Source organism: Acytostelium subglobosum (assembly GCF_000787575.1).
Source record: "Acytostelium subglobosum LB1 DNA, scaffold: scaffold21, whole genome shotgun sequence".
In the NCBI taxonomy this organism is placed as follows: Eukaryota; Evosea; class Eumycetozoa; order Acytosteliales; family Acytosteliaceae; genus Acytostelium; species Acytostelium subglobosum.
In genome coordinates, this window is record NW_012236512.1 from 142,356 (window position 1) to 163,473 (window position 21,118).

Consider the following 21,118-nt stretch of genomic DNA (forward strand, 5'->3'; position numbering starts at 1 on the left):
GGTGAGAGCCTCGATCACACCACAACACATATATTTATATATTTGGAGCTCGAGGCTCACCTCAATCTCTCACCCCAGGTCCCAAAAGAATACCCATAACATGGACATGAGATTAGTTAAGTGAGTGACCATTAGTTTCTCATCACACACACAGACTGTGTTGACAATCAATCAATCACATACACATACACACACAAACACAATCATAATCAAACAAACACACACAACAATCAACATTTATAAATGGCCTCACCCTCTGTGTTAGTGTGTTTGTATGATTGTGAGAATGTGAGCTGGAATCACCGCCTGATGGTGGATGGATGGTTGGATGATGGAAGAATAATAATAATATTTATTTAGGTACACACACATATTCATTTCATTCAAATACATACATAACAATCATATATAACAATTATAACTGCAACAACAGCAGTATCAACCAACAACAGGCCACGCCAACATCAACATCAACAATAATTATTCGTGGAGTACTCTAACTTTATCTCACTCTCTCACTATCCCCTCTTACACAAACACATATTAATAGACGATATAATATTCCCTCGTCAACGCACAATCAACTTCCACTCCACTTCCATCACACACAACTGTGAAGCCGTCTCGCCAGAGCGCCATCCTATCCCATCCATCTATATCACCCATTAGTCAATCGATCAATCACTCACTTTCAATCCACCATCAATATTACCAATCAATCAATCAATCAAATAAGGTCATTAGCCAAAAGGAGCAGGAGTAGGAAGAGGTAGATAGCTTCAACAAGTCACCCTTACTCCTCACCCACCCACCAAGTACAGGATACTTGCGATTAACTCCCTCTCTCGGAGCAGCCCGTGCGTTGCGTCGCGTTCTATCTCCCAAGTAGTCATTCGCGCGCGCCCACTTCAACAATCTTTGTTGATTAGATTGATTGATTGTTAGAGTACATTAGATCAAAGGCTATAACATCAACTTGGAAGAACTACCAATTACCATTTGCTACCACAAAATAACGACCAAGACTACACACGACTAAGACTACGACTACACATTTTACTACTTATTCCTTCCAAATATGAGGTACTACATTAATCAATTAATCAATCAAACTGGAAATAATTACCCAAAGTACTAATAATATTATTTAATTAATTCCAAAGTGAAATTTCATTAATAGGTATAACAGCGGTACTGTTCCAGAGAGATCAATCACATCGATGGAAATGTCTTGATGAATCCTTATGCAGACTAGAGATTCTCCAGAATCAAAGAGATGTTAGATATAGACTGGTGGCCGTTTCAAATGACAATAGAGTATGTCTAATCAATCTTTCAATTAATTGATCAATCAGAAATCCAAGTCTAACATCATCATCACTACTCTATAGTGTATTTATAATAGATGGGTACGAACCAATAATACCATTTCCAAGTGTAGTGATATGTTCCTGGAGATAAAACAATCTACAACGACTACTAGTACAAGTGCCGATTCATACACTGCAGCCAAACTGTCTTCAACAACACAACAGGATAGCAATCTTGGACTGAACTTTGCTTTCAAAGAAGAGGTACAAAAGTTCTTCGATTGTTATAATCAATGTATTCGCAACCTTGCCAAGACTTCAATCAACATTGCCTCCATTCCAAGCGTCATGGTGGCACCACCTGCCATCGAATCAAAGCCCCAACAACATGTCAACAACAACCACCTCAACAAGCTTGCATCCATATCTGTATCATCATCTAAATCAAAAGAATCCTCAGCGACTACCTCTGCATCCTCATCGACAGGTGGATCAGTTGGTGCCAACGGGATCAACATCCTGGCACTGCCCCTGCCACCACCTCCAACAGCACCACGCAACAACAAAGCCAGCAACAGCACGCTCACGATCACTAGGGTGCCACAGCCACCAGCTATCGGCAAGGGTGGCTCGATGTACTTCACATACAGCCCAGGCGGACAGAAGCGAACAGCCTCGCTACAGGACCTATTCAGTGGCGATCAGAATGCTTCAATGATGACCAAGACCACGACGACAACCATCACTCCACCTTCTCCACCCGACCGCACTGTGGTCAAGACAGCGTCTGGAAGACGCTCTATTCGATCGAGGGGCAAGACAGATCTACGTCGAACACTGACGCGAAAGGAGTTCCAAATCATCTCCAAGCAGAATGTTGAGGGACTGCAGAACATTGGCGAGGCGCTCGAAGAGGAGACACTCAATCTGATTGATTTGGTCAACGAGCAAGTGATCAACTCGACCTCGGACACACTGATCAATCAATCAATTCGCAAGATATTCGACCATCTCCAAGTGCTGTTCATCCTGACCGCTGAGTCAGCATCATCACATCATGCCGCAATGCTCATTGCAAGAGTAATCGAGATCATCGACAAGGGTCCGCCTACGATGGATGTGATCGCATCACAAGTTGGCTGGAACTGGTACAACCTGGAGGAGATCAGTTCATTGGGGTCTGGATTCACCAACCTCTTATACCTGAAGAAGAATCTTGTTCCAACCATTGCCTACCTCTCAACATCGGTGCGAGTTCTCGGTCTCCAGGCCAGTCTAGAGGCCGAGTGGATGTCGCGCAATAGATCACAGGACCCAGTTGGACTGGTTGTCCAGTTGGCATGTCTCTCCAAGGAGCTGCTCACTGCCATATGTCGTCTACAAATGGCAACTCACAGCTTTAGCTATGTATGCAACTGTCTGGTCAACAGCGATGACCGTGTTCACACGGAGCCAGAGATGGACCTGCTTGGGGTGCCCGTACCTAGGAACCGCAGCTCAAGCGCGCCCGACCTCATTAACCTCTGGGACGAGATGAAGCAGCTCAACGAATTCCCATCATTCCCCAAGGATGGATCAATCCTCAAAGCATCACTCAATCAACTTGTAATACTATTGACCAGCGACACACACTACGACACTCGGTACCTCAAGACATTCATCACCACCTACCAGTCATTCACACAGCCAAAGGTGTTGTTCAACAAGTTGTTGGAGAGATATACCATACCATCGTGGTATCACTGCAGCGAGCCAAGAAAGGTGATGATCCGACAGCGAGTCATACTCACCATCAAGTATTGGATAGTCAACCAACCATCAGACTTTGATCAAGAACTACTCGCTCAGATCTCCTACTTTGTCGAACATACAATCATGAATGATGGCTACTACGAGCTGTCCAGGGCGCTGAAGGAAGCACTCGACAAGATGGTAAGATATCTCCACATAGTATTCATTCATTATTACAACATAACACTAACTCGACATGACCCCGATTTGTAGAAGGAGGACAGGGAAGTCAAGACAGCGATACTGTTCCAGATGCCACCAAGGATCAACTTCACTACCGACTGTATATTATCACCGATCGAGTTGTTTTTGGACTGGAATCCAATGGTGATCGCTCAGCAATTGACATTGATTGACTTTGCAATGTTCAAGGAGATTGAGGCGCGCGAGCTACTCAATCAGAACTTCAACAATCCCAAGACCAAGTATCGCTCACCCAATGTGATGCGTATGATCAACCGTGCCACACAGCTCTCCTTCTACGTGGCCAAGTTGATCCTACTTGAGGGCAAGAAGGAGAAGCGACTAAAGGTGTTCCAGAAGATCCTCGACGTGGCCAAATACCTGCTCAAGTGCAACAACTTCAACACTCTGATGAGCATACATGCCGGACTCAATCTCACTCCCATCCACCGTTTGAAGAAGACCAAGAAGAAGTTATCAAGTTCAGCCAATGCTGTAAGTCATAAGTTGGGGAACAATTACCGACCGATCAATCACTAACATCATCATCATTTCCGAATAATTCCAAAATACAGATATTGGCCGAATGTGATAAGATATTCTCTTCAAAGAAATCATTCAAATATTATAGAGATATTATGGCTGGAATGGTACAACCATGTATTCCATATCTGTAAGTACAAAAAGAATAATAATATTTATGATCATAATTATTTACTAACTCAATCAATCAATAGTGGAATACATTTGACTGATCTCACATTCATTGAGCAGGGCAATCAGGATTATTTGCAGCCTGAACAAGGCGCTACGGCATTGTCACCATTGATCAACTTTAAGAAACGTGAGTTGGTATATCAGGCTTGGAGTGATTTATCACGTTTCCAGCAGTTGCCATATCCATTCACATCAGAGGAGCCTATCAACACATTTTTACTGCACTTCCCTGTATTGGAAGAGAAGGAACTATACGAGCTATCATCATTATTAGAGCCAAACAAATAAATAATGGTGATACATACCATCACACTTGCTGTCATATATTTCCAAATTAATTAAACGATCGATAAAAGGTCAGAAATGGAGTTGAGTAGTTTGGATGGAAGATGTCGACAATGTGATTGATGGGCTTGGGGATGATAGTTTACATATGAATTTTGTTGCAATGGATAGAACGATTGAATTGAAGTTACTGATACTGGAGTGACACACTTGTAAATTCCAAACAGTGTGTGATTGATCATTGTATTCAAACTTGAGGGGTGAAAGTGCTGGTGATGGTCAATTTTATTCCAGTTCGACTGGAAACCACATTTATTCCCACACATACTACCAACTCATCACAAATTCATCACTACTATTCCGGTGATCACCGACTCACTGTACCCAATACTCTACCCGTAATACACACTTGTCATATGCATTCTGATGAGAAAAGTCATATCCTCATTATGAGGATTCTTTGATTTATCATATTGAATTTGAATGATTGATTGATCAATGATTATATATCAAAGATGGGTAGGCACCCAATTTGTGACTTGTTTATGGGGACTGGTATCATTGATATCAATTACTATTCTTTTGGTACCAATTTGATTTGGAATATATTAATATTGGTAGTTGTAGAATGACTACTATCCTTCTGGTCTTTTTTGGAAATCAATCATATGCACATGTCAATCAGATATGTTTGAACAGACGTAAATGATCAAGTATAAATTGATCGATAAATTGATCTTTCCAAATCATCAAATCAATCAATCAATCAATTAATTAATACTAAACTTTCAAGTAATACTACTTCCACTACTACTACAATTCCAAAATGACTCTCATGAGTAAGTAATATTAATATTTATTATTATGAAATGGATAGCTCTCTAACAAAATATATTACAGAGGCCCTCTCCAACCTCCACATCTCCAACGCCTCCGCCAAGACTATGAGCTCAACTAGTTCCACTTCTGGAATAATGTCCACTCAAACATCGTCCAACACTGCAAATTTGCTGTTCTTGCACTCTGTTAATGATTTGCAGGGCATTATCGAGGGTAGAATCGAGGCTACTGTTAACCTCTAAATCACAAAGAAATGAATTTCAAAACAACATTATAAATATATATATTAAATAAATAAATATATATTTATCACTTTTTAAACTTATTTATAACCTTGTCCCATAACTCATGTTTTTCCCACAATCCACTTTCATACTTCAAAGTCTAGACTTTGATCTTTCAAGGTTCAAAGTTCATTGATTCCCACCACACGACACTACATTTATAGATATAACATATAATAATAAGATATAGATATGTCTGAACCAGCAATCACACCAGTCGATGCATCGACTACCTCGACTACTACAACTGCTGCTCCTGCTGCTGCACCAGTAAAGAAGGAGAAGCCAGAGAAGGCTGAGAAGGCAAAGAAGTTCACATTAAAGACTCCAAAGGGTACACAAGACTACAACCCAGAGCAGATGGCCATTCGTGAGGAACTGTTTGACAACATCAAGACATGCTTCAAGAGACACGGTGCTGTCACAATCGAGACTCCAGTGTTTGAGCTCAAGGTACGTGGTCATCATCAAATCACGTCACATCACATCATAACTCACTCATTCACTTCGCTCAATCACAGGAAACATTGACAGGTAAATATGGAGAGGACTCAAAGCTGATATATGATCTGCAGGATCAGGGTGGTGAGATATGCTCATTGCGTTATGATCTTACTGTTCCATTCGCAAGATACGTGGCAATGACACGTACTCGTGCAATCAAGAGATACCACATTGCTCGTGTCTATCGTCGCGACAACCCAGTCATGACCAAGGGTCGCTTCCGTGAGTTCTATCAATGCGACTTTGACATTGCTGGCGAGTACGACCTGATGGTGCCAGACGCAGAATGCGTCAAGCTGATCTGCGAGATCCTCGACGCAGTCAAGATCACCTCCTACCAGATCAAGCTCAACCACCGTCGTCTTCTCGACGCCATCTTTGCCATCTGTGGCGTGCCCGAGGACAACTTCCGTCCAATCTGCAGCGCCGTCGACAAGCTTGACAAGTCGCCATGGAGTGAGGTGCGCAAGGAGATGGTCGAGGTCAAGCACCTCGACCCAACCGTCGCTGACAAGATCCAGACATTCGTCGCTCTCAAGGGTAAGCCCTTTGAGTTACTCGAGAAGATCAGATCGTCGGGTCTCTGCGACTCTAGCAAGGACGCTATCGCCGTGCTCGCCGATCTCGAGGTGCTGTTCAAGTATCTCAGAGCGATGGGCGTGGATGACAAGGTGCTCTTTGACCTGAGCTTGGCACGTGGACTCGACTACTACACTGGAATCATCTATGAAGCCGTCGTCCAGAACGAATCAGAGGTCGGCTCAATCGCCGCCGGTGGTCGCTACGACAACCTCGTCGGTATGTACGGCAGTCTCCAGGTGCCATCTGTTGGCTTCAGCATTGGAATCGAGCGTATCTTCTCCATTTTGGAAGCTCGCGCCAAGAAGGAGGGCAAGGCAATCAAGCAGAACCACACCAAGGTCTACGTCATGCAGATGGACCAGAAGGACCTGCTGGAGGAGCGTCTAAAGATATGCACATCTCTCTGGGACGCCGGCATCAACACCGAGTTCATGTACAAGATCAAGCCCAATGGCTCCAAGCAGATGGAGACCGCACTCAAGCTCCAAGTGCCAATCATCGTCCTGTTTGGTCAGGACGAGCTCGAGAAGAATGAGCTTACCCTCAAGAACACTGTCGAGAACAAGCAAGAGAGAATCCCAAGAGACCAACTGGTCGCCAAGGTACAAGCTCTAATGAAGGAGTTGAATCTCTAAATATGTGTGGCGTCATTCACTTATGGATGTTCACAATCAATCAATCAATCTCCACTCATTCCCAACCAATCAATGTTACTGTCTCACTCTCTGTGTCTTTATTGATTCTGTAATATATGAACAATGTGATGAGAATGATTGATCAATCGTCTGATTCACTCGAGTTTGATTCGGCGTCAAGGGGAGGTAGGTGCTTGCTGGTCTCATCCTTCATCGTCAGGATCTCCAACCATTGTGCCTGGTTCTGATTGAACTCCTGTTGGCAGGCCGCTATGATTTCCGTCGCCTCGGTGGCAGTGGGTCGCTCCGTCAGGTCCTTGTCCCAGCATTTGGCAATCAGGGTCCTGATGCTCAGCGGGCAGTTGCCCGGAATTGTCGGTCGCAGGTTATGGTTGGACGTGTACAGCATGATCTGGAATTCGTTCATCTTCTTGTACTCGCCGTAAGGATGCAGGTATCGTCCATTGATCAGCGCAAAGATCAGCTCCCAAAAGACGACGCCAAGACTGTATATATCGGACTTCTCCTGGTACTCCTTGCCCTGGAACACCTCGGGCGCGCAGTAGGCGCTGGTACCTCTGGTCTTGTTTAGAGTCAGTTGGTTGGACTTGGTATTGAAACGACTGAGACCAAAGTCGGCGACCTTGATGCGATAGTCCTGCGTGACCAGGAAGTTGAGACTCTTGACGTCGCGATGAAGGATTTGTGGCTTGGACTGGTGAAGTGTTGCCAGACCATTGAGGAGCTGACCGCAGAACGAGAAGAATCTGTCCCAAGTCAGCTTCTCGCTGTGCAGTACCTGGTAGAGACTGCCACGCGAGCAGTACTCCATCACCAGACAGATGCGTGGTTCAAGCACCACGCCATACAGGCCAACGATCAGACTTGAGTGCAGTGATGCCAACACATGGAACTCTTTGAGGAACTCCTCACGGTTGTGCGCCTCGTCAGCACTCTTCAGAACCTTGATGGCTACCTGACGACCGCGGTACAGTCCCTTGTAGACCTTGCCTGATACACCAGAACCGATCTTATCAGTGTACTCTAGCTCGTGATGAGTGATGATCCACTTGCCATTCTTGATGTCCATGTTCTCCAGCTCCTTTAGCAGGTCCATTGCGCCTGGAGTGATGGCTGGCATCTTGCCCACCAATATCTTCTTGTTCTTTAGTGAGAACAATAACTTCTTTTGCTCCTCATCGGTGCATCCCAATCGGATCATCATCTCGTCGTCCATCCTCGCCAGTGATCCCTCCATTGCAATCTCCTCAAGTGTCAGTGCCATCCTGTATTGAGACAGTCCACACATTGATAATGTATTGATTATAACTAGTTTGATTGATTGATGTGTTAGAGGAGTGATCATGGGAACAATGTGGGTTCAACATACATTCAAGTCTCATCAACAGGTCTATAATCTCTGCACAGTTGTTCTCCTCAGCCAACATCAATGGGGTCTTCTTTTGCTTGGTGCTGATCAGGGTTGGGTCGGCTCCGGCGATGACCAGAGACTTGAGGACGTCCAGGCGACCAAGACGCACGGCGTAGTGTAGCGCAGACTCTCCAGCATTGTTGACAATGTTGATGTTGGCATTGTTCTTGATTAGAACGTGTACCATCAGCATACGCACACTGTGGTTGAAGATGGCCTTGTGTAGAGGTGTCTCGCCAATGTTGTTCTGCTCGTTAACGTTGGCACCACGCTCAATGAACATCTGGACGATCTTCTGACACTCGGGCGACCTGAACTTCTGGCAAAAGTAATGCAAAGGAGTATTACCATCCACATTCTTCAAGCTCACCTTGATAGCATTATGCTTAAGTATCTGTATCATCATATTATCCGATATATCACTAGATACAGCCACATGCAATGGTGTGTATCCCTCCCTAATTGATTGAGTGATTGATTGAGTGTGAGTTAGACCTGGAAATTGATTGATTGATTGGGAGTGTGATCCAGAACTTACTTATCAACGTGATTGACCTCGTCCGATCTGTTCTGATTGTAGTACTCGAGTAGGATGTTCAACATCTCAAAGTCGTTCATCTTGATCACTGTGACCAAAGGTGGATCCTCAAAGGTCATGGGTATCTTCAGAGTGTTGAACACTGAGGTGCTATCTGTACTCTTTGTTCGCTTGCTACTCTTTGGCAGACCAGTTGTCGGTGACACTGACACACGTGACTTGCGTTGACTCAGTGCCTGGCGCAGACCATTCAAATTCCTCTGATGTATACTCTCAGACAACAATCGCTTCTCTTGATACAACATCAATGACTCGATCACTTCATACGCCTCATCCCTATGTATAAATAGACAGAATTGGAACTGTTCCATTGTTTGATTGATTGGTTGGTTAGTATCTCGTGACAGTATTAAGGTATTACTTCTACATACATCGCGATCCTGTGTCTTCACCAGGATACCATTGGGTGCCAATCCAGACTTCTTCTCGATGCTAGTAATGCCAGAGATTGGGATGATCTTCTGGCGTTGCTTATGCTTGTCAAACACCAGGTTGTCGTAGAAGCACAAGTAGTGCTCAGTAATGTACAGTCGACCATGCTTCAGAACTGATCCCTGATATCCACAGCTGTAGTCTATATGTTTGGGTCATGTTAGTATTGAGTTGGCGAGACAACATGTTGGTATGAATGGTTTACATACGTGTGAGTAATGTCTCGTCGTTACCGATATGACTCTTGAAAGAATGTTGGAAGTCCTTGAGGGAGGAGTCCATGCTGCTGCGTCTTTGCTTCTTTCGGTGTCCATTTGGCACAACTGCCTCTGGGGTTGGCGAGGATGGACAGGTGTTGGATGTCGAGACACCTGCAGTTGAGTTCATAAACAGTGGCATCAGATTCTGCGTGCTACCATTGTTGCTGTTGCCGATACTGCTGCTACTGCTATTGTTGCTGCTGTTATTATTTATGTTGTTACAATTGATCGATCCATCACTCTGGCTCTTGCCTCGTGGAGTCAGTCCACCCTCTCTGGGCGCTGTTGGTGTTGGTACCTGTTGTTGCTGTGATGGAATGTCGATACTGGTGTTACTGCAACTGCTGCTCGTACTGCTGTTGTCGTTAATGTTGTTGCTAGAGTTGTCCTGGGATTGATCCTTCTCGATGGCCAGGTCGCTCTTTGACTCGCTCTTCTTCATTGGGTGGCCGGGAGTGCAGGCCAACGCCTTTGGTGCACAAGCCTTGTGGAAGGAACCTCCACAATCATTGCAGACCATGCCCTGTTTGCCAATAACGCCCCAAATGAACTGCTCGCAGCCACGACATCTCGTTGGCTGTGTGAAGTACTTTGCTCTGAAAGAGTGAGACTTGAGTATTGGCGATAGACATGCCTCCGGGGTGTCCATCGGTATGTCCATACTCTGTGCGCTGGTGTTGGATGGAGTGGTCGTTGCCGCTGCTACTACACCCTGGCTGCTACTCCTATGTAAACTATTGATCAGCACTGATTCGTTGTTGATCGATGATCCGTTGGAAGAGATTGATGATGACAATGGAGTAGAGTTGGCGTTGGCGTTCGAGTTGTAGTACATTCCTGAGGGTGCTGGGGCAACGCCTGATTGCGGAGCTGCTGCGGGAGGTATGGGCGGCAGTGGCGGGAGACTCGACGACACCAACTGTGGCACTGGCGGCAGTGGGGGGTACACCAGTTTGCTCTCGAGTTTGAACTCGCAGTTTGAATTTGACTTTGTACGTCTGGGCTTTTTCAAGTCGTTTGATTGTTGTTGCTGATGGTGATGATGCGAGATGGATTGGGGCGAAGGTGGATGCGGAGGGCGCATCGGGCTACTCCTGTTGGCATGCGATTGTTGAGGGGTTGTTGGCAGTGGAGGCATAGCTGCTGTTACCAGAGGAGGAGTTGATGCAGGTGCTTGAATAGGTGTATGTGGCGCACTATGTATATTATTATTATTGAATGGTCTACTTGGTGAAGTGCCATTGCCATTCATATCGACCTCAGCAACAATATTGGAAGGTTTTGTTGTTGTAGCTGTTGTTGTGGCTGTTGTTGTTGCTGTGGCTGTTGCTGGTGTATCGTCTTCACCAGGTATGTTTGGTACGACTTGACTCGACAAGTCATCGCGACTACTTATGTTTGTCGTATTTGTGTTGGTATTTAGGTTTGAAGGTCTGACGGGGATTGGAGGTATTTCTCTCGCCTTTTGAAACATTGGTGGCTTGGGCAGTGGCACTGGCACCACTACAGAGGCGCCATGCTTTGGTGGCATCTCTTGTGTAGGTGATGGCACCGACTGGTTATGTACATAAATGCCATCATAATGTGTCTGTGATCCATTCTCTGTCTCGGCAGTGACTGCTGCTGCTGCTGCAGGGCCTCCATTCGTATTATTATAGAGCATCGGTGATTTCAAAGACATTGATTATTCTTTTTTTTTCTGCTTTCGGTCCAAGTCCAAATCGAGTTTGAAATGAATGAATGAATGTTTCGAGCTTGTTTTTGATTGGATCAATCCTGTCACTCAATTATCCATCAATCAACTCTGTTTGTTATCTATAACTTATTGTATTTGTTACTGTTTCTGTCTTGTCTATTTATCCAATCTATTCTGTCTCTCTCTCTCTCTTTATTTGGAATGAATTTATGAATGAATATATGAATGAAAGAATGATGTTGATAATAGATGTTGATTGATGGATTGGATTGATAGAGAAGGAAGGTAGAGAGAGTGAGAGTGTTTGATTGATTGATTGATTGAGCGAGTGATTGAGTAAGTACCAAAGGAGTGGTAGGTTTGAGATGGGAGAGTGCTTAAGTGTACTCTCGATGAGTGATAAAGATGGTGGTGATGGTGGTTGTTATGGCATCCATCTCTTTCCTTTCCCTCTATCTCTAACACACACACACACTTAAACACATAAACAACAACAACAACAGAACAGACCGATCAGAATCAAACAACACACACCCCTTCAAGTGTGTCAATGTTTTGATAAGGTAGGCATATAGACAAGGTAGAGTGAGTATGTGGGGGGTGGTCACCTTCTCAACCACTTGAGAACATACACACACACACATAGACCCTAAGATAGATTGGTTGACACACACACTTAAGCAAATAAATTAACACACATAATACATGTTGATTGATTGTTATAATAGGTAGTTGGACTAATTTGGTTTATAATTGGATTGTCCAAGAAAGAAGAACTAACTGTGTTTATCATGATATCAATTCATTGTTGTTGTTATGGATGAATGAAGACATAGTGTTTGTTGTTCCAGACAGACGAGTGATGGGGTCAAATGAATGACTATCATCTACTTGAGGAGTTCTCATATTATCTCGCAATGAAGGAAGTTCCAATTTCCAGGAATTTCAAATTTTAGTTCTCATGTTGTTGAGCATTCCCGCCAAAAAAACATTCATGTTATTAACCTTCATAGTTCAACCAACAAATCATATAACTTCAACAATCTATACAAACACTTATTATTATTACTTATAACATAAATATATATATATACACATACTTTAGAAAGAATGAATGATATACCAAAGCCAAGATCGTTGGATGAATACATCAACAAGTTCAGAGATAGCAGAGACACAAAGACAGTGCACACCTGTGATATAGTTCTTCAGATTGGTCCAAATAGCCCATTAGTCAAGAGTTCCAGAGTAACGTATGTATCTCTCATTCAATCAATCAATCAATTAATCATTCATGAACTAACTAATTAACAAACAACAACATGCAACAAACATATCAGTATGACTGTGTGTGACACTGAATACTTTGTACCAGCAATGATTGAGAATGAAAAGGCTCAACTCTCTGATTATCCATTGTTTGCTGTGGTCAGATTGAAGAGATTCTCTTTTACTGCCAAGGGATACTTGGTGGTCAAAGAGATGAACGTGATCAAAAGTGCGCAGACCATGTTCCCCGGTCCAAAGGGTAACCCGCCACAATTGCATCCAGTCGTCCATTCCATTAGCACGGGAGCCCCCCCTCCCGCCAACGGTGGAGTTGCTAGTCTAACACCCAACAAAGCAGCATTGGCCAGCAACAAGAACATTGTCAATCAGCAAGCAAACCAACAACAGCAACAATACAAGCAACAACAACAACAACAGCAACAACAACAAAACAATGGCGATGACATGTCGTACAACAACATCACCCCCATTGAGAGTCTTGCCCCACATTCACAAAACTGCACCATCAAGGCTGTCGTCAGGAAGAAGAGTGATATCAAGACTTACAGCAAAGTCGGTAGTGCCGGCAAGATCTTGAATCTTGAATTGATCGATGATAGTGTCAATGTATGTATAAATCAATCAATCAAACTCCCGGAAATACTAATCAAACAATAACACCTAAACAGTACAACGAGATCAAGGCAACAATCTTTGGAAAGATTGACAATGAAATTTGTGAGAGATTCAATGATATGATGCAGATTGGCGGCACGTATTTGATCAGCAACTTCTCGTGCAAGCCCAAAGTGGCCCTGTACAACTCGCTCACCCATCCATGCGAGCTGAGCTTCTCCACCAACACCAAGGTGGAGCCATGCAACCAGGCGATGGTTGCCCACACCAAGTACTCATTCATGTCCATTGAAGAACTGCAGACCTTTGACATAAAGGACAATAAGGAGGCGCCCACTGTCGACCTGATTGGCTATATCGAGGATGTGCAGCCCTTGGCCGACCTCACCACCAAGGACAACAGACCTCTGAGGAAGTTCACCTTCTCCATTAGCGACTCGTCAAACAAGGGCATCCAAGTGACAGCCTTTGGTGCCCAGGCTGAGAAGTTGAGCGCGGATGTCCAGAACGGCAATGTGATCGCCATCAAGGCGGCCAAGCTGTCGTCGTTCAACAACCTCTCGATCAACTTCAACTTTAGCTCGAGCTACGAGGTCAATCCCGCCCACCTCCCAGAGTGCTCCAACCTCGTGGCCTGGGTGAACGCCCGCGGTGCGGGTCAAAAGACCGATTCGCTCTCGGTGTCGACGTACAGCGGCGCCACCACCGAGTCGATCAGCTGCACAATCAACGATCTCACACAAAACACCCAAGAGACGATCCACTACGAGACCGACAAAATCAACTACAAGGTCGTTGGTTACTTCTCTCGCCCGAGCCAAATTACTATGACCGCCATGCACCTCATCAAGGATACCCAAACACCGTCCTGGTTCTATTGGGGTTGCAGGAAGTGCCAGAAGAAGGTAGATGACTCTTTGGACGTCTGCACCCATTGCAGCGAACCAAAGGTCAGGAAATACAGAGTGCAGATGCGTTTGACCGACGAAACGACCGCCACCTACGTCGACCTTCTCGGAAACGTCGCCAAGAACCTGTTCCAGATCGACGCCGACGATCTCTACAAGATGGAGGAGAATGACAGGCTCAAACACCTGTTCAACGTGCTCTCTGTGCCCTATGTGGTCACACTCAAGGTTATTCCGCCTGGCCAACAGACACAGACCGGTGGCCAAACGTCGACCTATGTCAAGTACAGCGTCGCCCGCGTTGAGAAGGTTGACTTTATGAAGATGTTCCAGCCTACCTACCTCGAGAACCACTTCATCATGGCCACGCAACAACCAGCAGCAGCAGAGTAATACAGTTGGAGGTGGAGTACTCAATAAATTAAGTATTTTGTTTCATTAATTGAATATATATATATATTGATTGATTGATTGGATTGATGGAATGGATTGATTGATGTCTTTGCTCGCTCGCTTTTGATTGATTGATTGGATTGATCGATGAAGTGAAGTGAAGTGAAGTTGAATGAATGTGACATTAATGCGAAGACGATCTGATGGCCTCCAATATCTCCTCTTTGAACTTGGCCATCTCTCTCCTGAACTCTGACAGAATCTCCTCCTTGAGCGCCAGCATGTCGGGATCGGTCAATGCCGATGGAGCTGGTGCTGTGTTGTTTGGTGACAAGTTGGGTCGGTTGGAGGCGGGTGGTGGCTTGGGCTTGGAGACGGCGGGTGATGGCGCTGGTGTCGCTTTTTGGATTGGAACTGGTGATGGTGTTGGTGCTGGTGCAGGTACTGCTGCTGGTGCTGGTGTTGGTGCAGATGACACCTCGTCTCTGACGACTGGTGTCTTCTTCATGGCGTTTCTCTTGGCCATCATCTCGGCCATCATGTTGCCACCACCGCCTCCGCCACCGCCCATTGCCTTGGGTGCGGCTGCTGTACCGGCGCCACCGCCTCCGCCACCAACATTAAGTGATGATCCAGATGCTGGTGTACTGGCATTAGTGTTGCCTCCAATCAATGGTCCACTCTTGTCCACAGTAACAGCTAATTGAGTTGTCATTGGATTAGTCATCAGTCACTCGTCATTTGATTGATTGATTGAATCGTCAACATACTCTTCTTCAAACCATTCTTGGAGAAACCTTCGATTGAGCTCAACAAAGCACCTCTAGGTGGGGCATTTGCAGCTAAATGTTTGATTGAATGTTAGGTGTGATGATCTTCATTGGACAACAACACTTGGCTACTTACGTGGAGGTGGACCTGGAGGAGGGGGTGGGCCGCCAGCAGGTGGCTTGGGTGCGGGTGGTGGTACAGGGGGTGCAGGGGCAGCGGCCGACTTGCCAAGATTGACTGAGGGAGGACGAGCTGGAATCTGCATCTGTGGTGGTTGTTGTGTTGGTTGTGGAGCAGCGCCTGGCTTGGCAATCTGTGGTGGAAGCTGCATTTGAGGTCTCTGCATTGGCTGTGATTGTGACAGTGGTGCCTGTGGCTGCTGTGGCGCCTGGTACTGAGGCTGCTGAGGCGCCTGGTACTGTGGCTGAGGTGGCTGCTGCTGCTGCACGGGAGGGGGTGGGTATGAGGGCGAGGAGGAACCGCTGTTCTTGAGCTGGTTGATGACGTTGTCGATGCCAGCGCCAAACTGGTCGGCCTCGTCCTTTGTCGCAAAGTTGATTCCATAGTGAGTGCGCTGATCGGACATTGTGTGGAAGTTGGCCGAGGCGAACTTGTAGATCACATCCTTTGTAATGGAGAAGTTGATCAATATCTGATTGGGGTCCTCAAAGCCACGAGCAATCACACGATAACTATTGTTGCCCTGGTGATGATAAAGCAACAATGTCGCTGGGCTTGGTGAAGATGGCACCCAATTATTTGTCTGTGCAGAGTGAGTGAACACCTGTGCTCTGCCCACCAATACATGTACTTCGCTAATAATATTATTGATCGATTGATTGATATGATATGATATGAGTTAATACCAAGTCCAAGTCTGTTTGATCGATTGGTTGTTCAATCTTTGACATACCTCATATTTGATTGATTGATTTATTGATTGAAAGGAATGAAAGGATTGATTGATGATTACTATTATAACAACAAAGGGAGTATTATGTATATAAATATAAATATATATTACAAGTAATAAGAGTATAAGAGGGAATGAATGGGATGATGAATGAATGCAATGAATGATTGACAAACAAAGTGACTTCACTCTAACACACACACTAACCAAACAAACAGTTAACTAAGGGGTTAAACAAACAAACACAAACACACACAACAATGGATGATGAATGAAGGAATGAACGAAATGTCACACAAATACAGATAAATTGACAAGGCGACACTTTAAGAACAGGATGAATGGGGCAATAGTTAGTGTCGACACTAATCAAACATCGCTACATTCACTCAAACATCTTGTATCGATGGACTTAATTATTAATTTTAAATTGATTGTCTGTCTTTCAAGATTCAAGTCAAAATTGGTGCATCGTAGATCGGGACCAGATCAGACGATCATACATGTCTGACAAATAAACACGACAGATATGACAATCTTTGAGAGAGACAGAGTAAATTTGGTTTATAACTTTGAACAAGTTATGATAATAATTATTTTTAATACAACAACGATAATATTATTATTATTTGTTCTTCTTTAGTTTCTTTTGAATGAATAAGTTGAAGTTCAAAAGTGAGCCACGGTCAACTACTTTTTTTCAGCAAAAGCAAACAATGATTTTCGAACAAGACGCAGCATGATAAGCTAACAACATAGTTAGTTACTTATGCTCAGTGACGACACTTAGATAGAGATACAAGTTGACATAATACCTCACTTGCAAATCAACCATTATCAATCAAACACACCCACACTAGTTCACCACCAGTCAAATCAATCAATCACAATTATTCACTCAATCACTCATTCATTCATTCATCCACATATTCATTCATCCATTCATTTATCTTTCTAATATTGCTTGTTGTTTGTTGTGATCTTATATTCATAACAAACAAACAAACAAACGTTGTTTGACGACCGACCAAAGAGAGAGAGAGAGAGAGAGAACGGACCCCAAGTAGACGACGAGACCCTACAAACCAATTCGATATCAATCGTACTAGAGAGTTGAAATAGTTGTTGAGTTGCACCAAGGACATCCTACATCTTCTGTTCTGAACATCTCTATCATACTCATCGTTACACTCTTTTTGAGAGTGACTGACTGAGACCTTGGAACGACGAACGAGCATTCCCTTCTGTATAGACAACTGTCCTGCGAAGTAGTAGTATACCAAAGCGTGACCYTGTGGACCTGAGACCTGTGGACCTGAGACCTGTGACTGTGACCTTGAGACCCTGTTACCTGTGACCTAGATCTGACTTGACCTCGGCTTGACCTGAAGTAGTTACCAGATATACACACAAAGAAAACATAGAGATACAAACCAAAGAGAGATAGATATGGAGTGGAACAATAACCAACAGTATGGTGTCATGGGAGGAGGTAATATGCAGGGTGGTATGATGGGTGGTCAAACTCAACAAGGAGGACAGCAACAACAGCAGTCCAAGAATCAAATGTATTATCCTGGTGGAGGAGTAGGAGGAGGTGTTGGTGGTGGTAACCAACAACAACAACAACAACAATTCGGAAGTAATGTCGGCGTCGGTGGCGGTGTTGGCGTAGGTATTGGTGGCGGAGGAGGTATGATGGGCGCACCCCAACAACAGGTCTACCAATCAAACATGAATCAACCACGTGATAACAATGGACCAGGTTCTTCAATGAAGTCTGGCGGCATGAATCAAGTAAGTACCCTCACCTGCCACTCATTCATTCACTCAAACATACTCATATGAGCGTCGCGCCTAACATACCCATCAGGGTTTTCCCAATCAGTTTGTTGGCGGTCAATCCAATCAATTCCAGCCTCAACAACAACAATCTGGAAACAATAACTTCAATCCACAACAACAACAACAACAGTTTGGAAATAGAATGGGCAACAGCAACAACAACAATATGCCAATGAACATGCAAGGTGGCAATCAGATGGTCGGTGGAGGATTGCCCATGGGTAACACGGGCAACATGGGCGGATCAGGAATGCAAGGCGGTCAAATGATGGGCCAGATGAACATGGGCGTCAATCAAATGAACCCGATGAACACCGGAATGGGACCAGGTGGCATGAGTCCAAACATGAGCCCAGGCTTGGGCAGCCCAATGAACAACAACCAGATGATGCCCAACAACATGAACATGCCAGTTGGAAACCAGATGGGTGGCATGGGCAACATGGGCGGCAACATGGGAGGCAACATGGGCAACATGAACATGCCAATGTCCAACTCGATGGGCATGGGCAACAACATGGGCAACATGAATATGCCCGTTGGAAACCAGATGGGCGGTATGGGCAACATGGGAGGCATGGGTGGCATGAACAACATGAACAACATGGGCAATATGGGTGGCAACATGGGCGGCAACATGGGTGGCAACATGGGAGGCATGGGCGGCATGAACACTGGAATGAACACAGGATCGATGCGCAGTGGAGACGACTCGAACTATCGCTCAGGAGGTAGTGGTGGCTCATCATCAAGCTCATATCGAAACGATTACCGAAGTGGAGGTTCGTCGTCCAGCAATCAACAGGGCGGCCAAGGAAACTGGAACAAGGGTGTGGCGACTGGTGGAGGCAGTGGTGGTTCATACGGCTCACGCTCATCCAACTCATCATCGTCATCAGGCTCGTCATCATACAGCTCGAACAAGACCTACGACAACAAGCCATACTACAACAAGAACAAGGATTCCAGCAGCAGTGGCAGTGGCAGTTACTACAGAGACAAGGATCGCGACAGGGACCGAGACAGCAAGTCGTACGACTCGTCCTCGTCCTCGAGCAAGAGCTATCAAAAGAAGGACTCTCATCACAAGAAGGACGACTCGTCACACTCATCTTCCTCATCTTCCAAGAAGCGCGAGTCATCGGAGCGCGACACAGGCCTGGACCGCGACAAGAAGTACGTAGTGGGAATCCCCCATCACATGTTCACCAAGACAGAGTACGACTACATGACCTTGAGCAGGCTGTACTCACGATTGAGCGTGTCGCCAGACTTTGAGAAGCTGGTGGCGTCGTGGGTGCCATCAGCAACAAAGGTCGATGTGCTCAGCCACACGACTCCACTGGTGATCGACTCGAAGCGATACAAGGTGCCAAAGATCGATGTTGGCACAACGTTCATTGCAAACAAACAGTTGCAGCTTGGCAGTGACAATGTCAAGTACAACGCCAAGGTCATGCTGATGCAGTACCAGGCTCAGTCCACTACCAACCCCACACATCTCAAGAAGCGCATCAAGTTCCTTGTGGCCAAGCAGGTGCTCAACAAGCAGAGTCCAGATATCTCTTGTGTTGGTGGCGCATGGGACCCCGTTGACGGCGCCGACATTGCCGATCCACAGACACTCATCAACACAGCGATCAGAACGACCAAGGACTACACTCAATTCGACCTGAGCAAGTGCACCAAGTGGTTCAAGTTCATGGAGATCCATTACCAGCGACAGGCCAACGACACCACTCCCGAGCACAAAGAGATCACTGTCATCTTTGTCCCAGACATTTCACATCTGGAGCCATTCAACATCAAGGAGTATCTCAGGGAGCACTCAACAGAGCCTGTTACTGATGCTGCCAACACAGACTCAATGACTGATGCCGCGGCCGCCATAGCAACAGATGCCTTGACCAACCCAGCGGACGTGGCAAATAGAGTGGCGGCCGAGGTCATGGCCGAGGACAATCGTTCTTCTTCCGGAACTGGCACAGGATCGACAAGTGATCCACCCACCGTTGTCGAGGAGCCACAGACATTCTTTAACATTGTGCCACCTGCTTCCACTGGCGACACCAAGTACCGTGTGATGCTATTGTCCTTGGATGGCGTGTTGGACTATGAGGAGTCTGACAAGTTTGAGGGAACATTTGAACTCTCACTCTTTGGTGAGCTCTTCCATCTAATGCTCTGTCGTGACATGGGTCAGCTAATCTTGCAATCAATTACCGAGTTTAAGCCAAGAGTTGTGGCGACGGCGGCAGATAATGAGTCAACGAGCGCAGCAGTTGTAGCACCAACGGCCACATCGCCAACAATTAAGACAACAACAGATGATCAACTTGGAAAGCGCAAGCGTGAGGAAGATAGCGAGACCAATGATGATACTGTCGCTGTTGAGACCAAGGCAATCAAGACAGATGTCGATACAACAGAGAATGGTGAGATCGAAGCTCAACCAAACACAACAACGACAACAACCGAGCAAGATACCACTACGACTGAGATCCCAGCATCAGTATCACCAACCACAACAACTGAGATCAAGAGTGAAGAGACTACACCAGTGTTACAACAACATCAACAACAGGGTGAGGATGCCAACACACAGTATGACGACGCCTATGAATACTTTGACATCAACCTGTCCACCTATCTAAAGAGCGAGGACGTCGAGACCATTATCCATAATCTAGGATCATTCATGTCCAAGACCACGGTACACATGCTCGTCAACAAAGTGACCACAGAGTACTCCACCAACAAGGGACGTGTATACTATCGCAGGGTAACTCTTAGACAACATCAACAATAAACTAAATAATAATCAATCACCAATC

At 45.3% G+C, this 21,118-nt stretch overlaps 8 protein-coding genes across 8 annotated transcripts; 6 read left to right on the forward strand and 2 right to left on the reverse strand.

Annotated features, from left to right (window-relative positions):
* Positions 1–1,445: 1,445 nt before the first annotated feature.
* SAMD00019534_091260 (hypothetical protein) lies at positions 1,446–4,289 on the forward strand (the record flags this gene model as incomplete). The annotated part of the gene is made up of 4 exons (XM_012895540.1): positions 1,446–3,242; positions 3,315–3,779; positions 3,860–3,957; positions 4,022–4,289. 4 exons carry the CDS (start codon positions 1,446–1,448, stop codon positions 4,287–4,289), a joined length of 2,628 nt encoding a protein of 875 aa, XP_012750994.1.
* An 823-nt stretch (positions 4,290–5,112) lies between these two features.
* SAMD00019534_091270 (hypothetical protein) lies at positions 5,113–5,368 on the forward strand (the record flags this gene model as incomplete). Its single annotated transcript, XM_012895541.1, has 2 exons — positions 5,113–5,125; positions 5,187–5,368. 2 exons carry the CDS (start codon positions 5,113–5,115, stop codon positions 5,366–5,368), a joined length of 195 nt encoding a protein of 64 aa, XP_012750995.1.
* A 234-nt stretch (positions 5,369–5,602) lies between these two features.
* Positions 5,603–7,131, forward strand: SAMD00019534_091280 (hypothetical protein; the record flags this gene model as incomplete). Its single annotated transcript, XM_012895542.1, has 2 exons — positions 5,603–5,863; positions 5,932–7,131. 2 exons carry the CDS (start codon positions 5,603–5,605, stop codon positions 7,129–7,131), a joined length of 1,461 nt encoding a protein of 486 aa, XP_012750996.1.
* A 142-nt stretch (positions 7,132–7,273) lies between these two features.
* Positions 7,274–11,516, reverse strand: SAMD00019534_091290 (hypothetical protein; the record flags this gene model as incomplete). The annotated part of the gene is made up of 5 exons (XM_012895544.1): positions 7,274–8,460; positions 8,522–9,021; positions 9,102–9,463; positions 9,533–9,735; positions 9,803–11,516. The coding sequence occupies 5 exons, from the start codon at positions 11,514–11,516 to the stop codon at positions 7,274–7,276; spliced, it is 3,966 nt and encodes a 1,321-aa protein (XP_012750998.1).
* Positions 9,156–9,326, forward strand: SAMD00019534_091300 (hypothetical protein; the record flags this gene model as incomplete). Its single annotated transcript, XM_012895543.1, has 1 exon — positions 9,156–9,326. A coding segment is annotated over one exon (171 nt), but the record flags the coding sequence as incomplete, so codon positions are not given.
* A 1,143-nt stretch (positions 11,517–12,659) lies between the features above and the next one.
* SAMD00019534_091310 (hypothetical protein) lies at positions 12,660–14,755 on the forward strand (the record flags this gene model as incomplete). The annotated part of the gene is made up of 3 exons (XM_012895545.1): positions 12,660–12,802; positions 12,890–13,445; positions 13,508–14,755. 3 exons carry the CDS (start codon positions 12,660–12,662, stop codon positions 14,753–14,755), a joined length of 1,947 nt encoding a protein of 648 aa, XP_012750999.1.
* Positions 14,756–14,942: 187 nt separating this feature from the next.
* On the reverse strand, positions 14,943–16,444 carry SAMD00019534_091320 (hypothetical protein; the record flags this gene model as incomplete). Its single annotated transcript, XM_012895546.1, has 4 exons — positions 14,943–15,454; positions 15,526–15,597; positions 15,662–16,341; positions 16,440–16,444. Coding segments are annotated over 4 exons (1,269 nt in total), but the record flags the coding sequence as incomplete, so codon positions are not given.
* A 1,432-nt stretch (positions 16,445–17,876) lies between these two features.
* SAMD00019534_091330 (hypothetical protein) lies at positions 17,877–21,087 on the forward strand (the record flags this gene model as incomplete). The annotated part of the gene is made up of 3 exons (XM_012895547.1): positions 17,877–18,236; positions 18,313–19,577; positions 19,719–21,087. Coding segments are annotated over 3 exons (2,994 nt in total), but the record flags the coding sequence as incomplete, so codon positions are not given.
* Positions 21,088–21,118: the final 31 nt, after the last annotated feature.